The 2,314-nt window shown below is 32.8% G+C and overlaps 1 protein-coding gene across 1 annotated transcript in view; it reads right to left on the bottom strand.

Annotated features, from left to right (window-relative positions):
* The window catches only part of LOC113234995 (ATP-binding cassette sub-family G member 4-like), a gene marked incomplete at its 5' end in the record, with an annotated part of 6,536 nt that extends 6,401 nt beyond the window's left edge, over positions 1-135 (bottom strand). The window contains one exon of the mRNA XM_026470515.1: positions 3-135. Coding sequence (XP_026326300.1) covers positions 3-135 — 133 coding nt within the window. The remainder of the gene's footprint in view (positions 1-2) is intronic.
* Between the last annotated feature and the right edge of the window lie 2,179 nt (positions 136-2,314).

Here is a 2,314-nt window from a genome sequence, read left to right on the forward strand (position 1 = left end):
ACGCAATGTCGTCTTCAAAGTAGATGACAGTTGCATCCGAATCATCGCCCATCGCGTCGGGCTCGTTCTTCGCCGCCACCTCCTCCTCCTCCGCCGCCTCCTCTGCCACTTCATCGCACTCTGCTATTGTTAAGACTGTAAGAAGTAGGTAAATATAAGAAGTAAAGTACAATATCAATGTTTTATTTTGCCGAAATCATCTGTTGTCACTAAAATTTTAAAATACTTACGTTGATCTATGTCAATTGCCTCGTCAAAGGTGTATGTTTTTTTTCCATTCTTATTATTATTTTGCATTTTTATTTTTTGCTTATTGTAACTTTAAAAACAAGCCACAAGCCGCGTTGATTTTACAAAACAAAAAAAATTTCCTTGCAGTTTTGACATTTGGATTCTTAAAAAGTTTTTATCAAGAGAGTATTGCATGCGGAAAACGGATGAGGTTCTTATCTCAATAAATTATTATCTATTATTGATATGTAAACTGCAATGGTATGACATTGACATTGTCATTTTAGTATTATTTAGTTTTCTATTGCAATTGAGTGCAATTTATATAAAATATATACAACCGAAAACTTAAGTGATAAACTATGTTGCTTTCTAAACCCATCATGGAGTTCATAACGACAAAAAGGGATCGCGAGAAACTACTATACGACGGCCGTCAGTACCATAAAATTAAAACTTATCTGAACGAAAATGTTTTTTGGAAATGCTACAATAAAACCGGTTGTAAAGGTAATGTGACATTAAGCAATGAAAACCATATAGTTAAAGAGGGCGTGCACGATATTGATTGTTTACCTAATAGTGCAAAATGTCTAATTTTGAAGAAAATGAAAGATTTGAAAACTAAAATAGTAGCTAATGTCGATCCAATACAAAAACAGTTTGAAGAAGCAGTATGCGAACTGGAAGACGATGGCGTGCACTTAGTTGCTGACTTACCAAAATTTGACAATATTAAAAGTGGTCTATACAAAGCAAGAAATAAGGCATTAGGAGTTTCTAAGCTCCATTTTGAATCACCAACTAAAGTAGAAATACCAAAAAAATATAAAAACTTCCTCCTGGCCGACTATAACGACAATGACACAAACACCAGGATTTTAATATTTTCTTCTTCTGATATAAAAACGTATTTGGACAATTTCGAACATTTCTTTCTGGATGGAACTTTTAAGTCTTGCCCTGAACCTTTCACACAAATATATACCATTCATGGACTACATAAAATAACAAAAAAAATTGTACCTTTATTCTTTGGTTTCATTCATAATAAAACTGAAAATACCTACAAACTTATATTTGAAATGATAAAGTCACAAATTCCTGAATGGAACCCCGTAAAATTGACACTGGATTACGAAATCTCAGCAATGAAAGCAATACGAAAAATTTTCCCGAATGCAGTAATGAAAGGATGTTATTATCATTTTTGTGCCAGCCTTTTTAAAAAGGCGAAACGATTAGGGATTAAATCTACAATACAAAGACGACATATTGCGAGATGTGCTGGCTTAGCCCGATTGCCATTGAGATATGTAATGGCAGGTTACAAGTATACAATGACCAAATCCCCGAAAACTGAAGCAGTGATAAAGTTCAACAATTACCTAAACCGTTACTGGTTCAGCGACGTAAATTTTATCAAGACTTGGTGCTGCTACGGCGAGGAAATTCGGACCACCAATAATCTAGAAGGCTGGCACGCAAGACTTAATAGAATGGTTGGACGCCAAAAACCGTCGCTAGCAACAATTCTGAATGTTCTTATTAAAGAAACAAAAATTTCAATGTCGTTCAAAACAAACAAAAACACATCGAACAAAAATTACCAAGAGATTGACCAAGAAATTGCGGATACTATACATCTTTTAACAAATAAGTCTATCACTGTTGGACATTGTTTAGAAATAATTGCCCCATTTAAATATTAAGTAAAAGTTAATTTACCTAAATTACATTTTGTGTTTGATTTAAGGTTAAAGGAAAAATATTAATGCTGACTGTAGCTAGTTATAAAAACATAATCATAATTATTCGTTTCTTAACTATTTGTGATTGTCAGTTATGAATGAACACTTCGTATTCTTGTTTAAAAACCAGTTGTGAAAACAATAATAAAAAAGGGTTTTTCTTAACCAGTTAAGAAAAGTTAGTTATGAAAGTGAACTAAAGGCAACAAACTATCCACGTAACATAAATAATACAGTTTACCACATCGTTCATTGTAAAACAATTAAATACCACTACGTATATACAATAATAACGCATATCACTCACAAAAATAACCTTTTTTATCCATGCA

Source organism: Hyposmocoma kahamanoa, unplaced genomic scaffold (genome assembly GCF_003589595.1).
Source record: "Hyposmocoma kahamanoa isolate Upper Pololo Valley unplaced genomic scaffold, ASM358959v1 86692, whole genome shotgun sequence".
In the NCBI taxonomy this organism is placed as follows: domain Eukaryota; kingdom Metazoa; phylum Arthropoda; class Insecta; order Lepidoptera; family Cosmopterigidae; genus Hyposmocoma; species Hyposmocoma kahamanoa.